General features: G+C 47.4%; 1 protein-coding gene across 1 annotated transcript in view; it reads right to left on the reverse strand.

The window, feature by feature from the left end:
* IGSF10 (immunoglobulin superfamily member 10) overlaps positions 1 to 149 on the reverse strand; it is a gene marked incomplete at its 5' end in the record, with an annotated part of 10645 nt that extends 10496 nt beyond the window's left edge. The window contains one exon of the mRNA XM_057387891.1: positions 20 to 149. Coding sequence (XP_057243874.1) covers positions 20 to 149 — 130 coding nt within the window. The remainder of the gene's footprint in view (positions 1 to 19) is intronic.
* Positions 150 to 1211: the final 1062 nt, after the last annotated feature.

The following is a 1211-nucleotide window of genomic DNA, read 5'->3' on the forward strand; positions in this document are numbered from 1 at the left end:
TTGGGTGGTTGTTTCTCACCTGCAGGGAACGCAGATCGCCGAACACCCTCTCGGGGATGGTGCTGATSTCGTTGCTGTGCAGCATCAGCAGCTCCAGGTTCTCCAGCCCAGCAAAGTCCGCGGGGCTCAGCGTTCTCAGGCTGTTGTAGCTGCAAGGGACCGAGGTTTAGTTAGTCCCGCCTCACACCCAAATCCCACCAATCCAAAACAAAAACAAACAAAAAAAACGCTCTTTGGGCATGGCTAAAGGTGAGCAGCTCTGCCCCTGGGCATGGTGAAACCTCCAGGCGTTCCTTCATGTCAGCACAAAAGGTGTCGCTTATCCAGGACGGTGATCCCTGAATTCCCGGGGGATGGGGAGAGTGAAAAACACCTCTCTCTGCTCGCTTTGCTGCCGCTTCCATGAAAAATCCCTTGTGCGTTTTCTGCACGTGATTCAAAGGCTCTGTGCAGCAAAAGGGAAACCCAAATATTGCTGAGGGGTCTCATGGTTCGGTTTAACAGAGAGGAAACTGCGCAGAGGAAGCGGCAGAACAAAGCTGAGCCTAAACACTCCCCGCTCCTTGAACCACCAGAGAACAGAGCCACCGCGGGGCTGACGTGGCCAGAAAAAAAATCAAATTTCACATGAAGGCAGCAGAGGAAAGCTGCGAGCCAAACGCTGCGGGGCAGAATCACAGAAGGGATGCGGAAAGATCAGCGAGTGCAGAATTAATGGTGCATGGGGCCACGAGAGGTGACCTCGGTGTTCATTAGGGTCGTGTCACAATCTCTGCAGATTGGGATGCACAATTAAAATCTGCTCCTTTTCCAGCCCACCCTCTGAGCCCTGASCTACCCATTTCCAGAGAAAAATCTTCTCCAGAATCCTTCCAAATTCCATGGTACAGAGGCAAAACATTCAGGTAATATAGAGGAAACTTATAATACAATATAACATATAAAGGGAATATTCAGGTAATGTACAGGAAAGTTATAATATAATATATAAAGGTAATATTCAGGTAATATAAAGGAAAGTTATATTATGACATATAAAGGTAACATTCAGGTAATATAAAGGAAAGCTATAATATGATATATAAAGGTAATATAAATGAAAGTTATGTTCAAATGTTTCTGAAGTTCTCCTGTGCCCTGTGCCAGATTCTCAGAATTTCCCCTGAGCCTGGGTGGTCTCAGCCTTTGCTGTCGCTGCTGAGCGCTGCGGA

This window comes from Malurus melanocephalus, unplaced genomic scaffold (assembly GCF_030028575.1).
Source record: "Malurus melanocephalus ecotype Western Australia unplaced genomic scaffold, MMel_1.1 scaffold_1424, whole genome shotgun sequence".
Lineage (NCBI taxonomy): Eukaryota > Metazoa > Chordata > Aves > Passeriformes > Maluridae > Malurus > Malurus melanocephalus.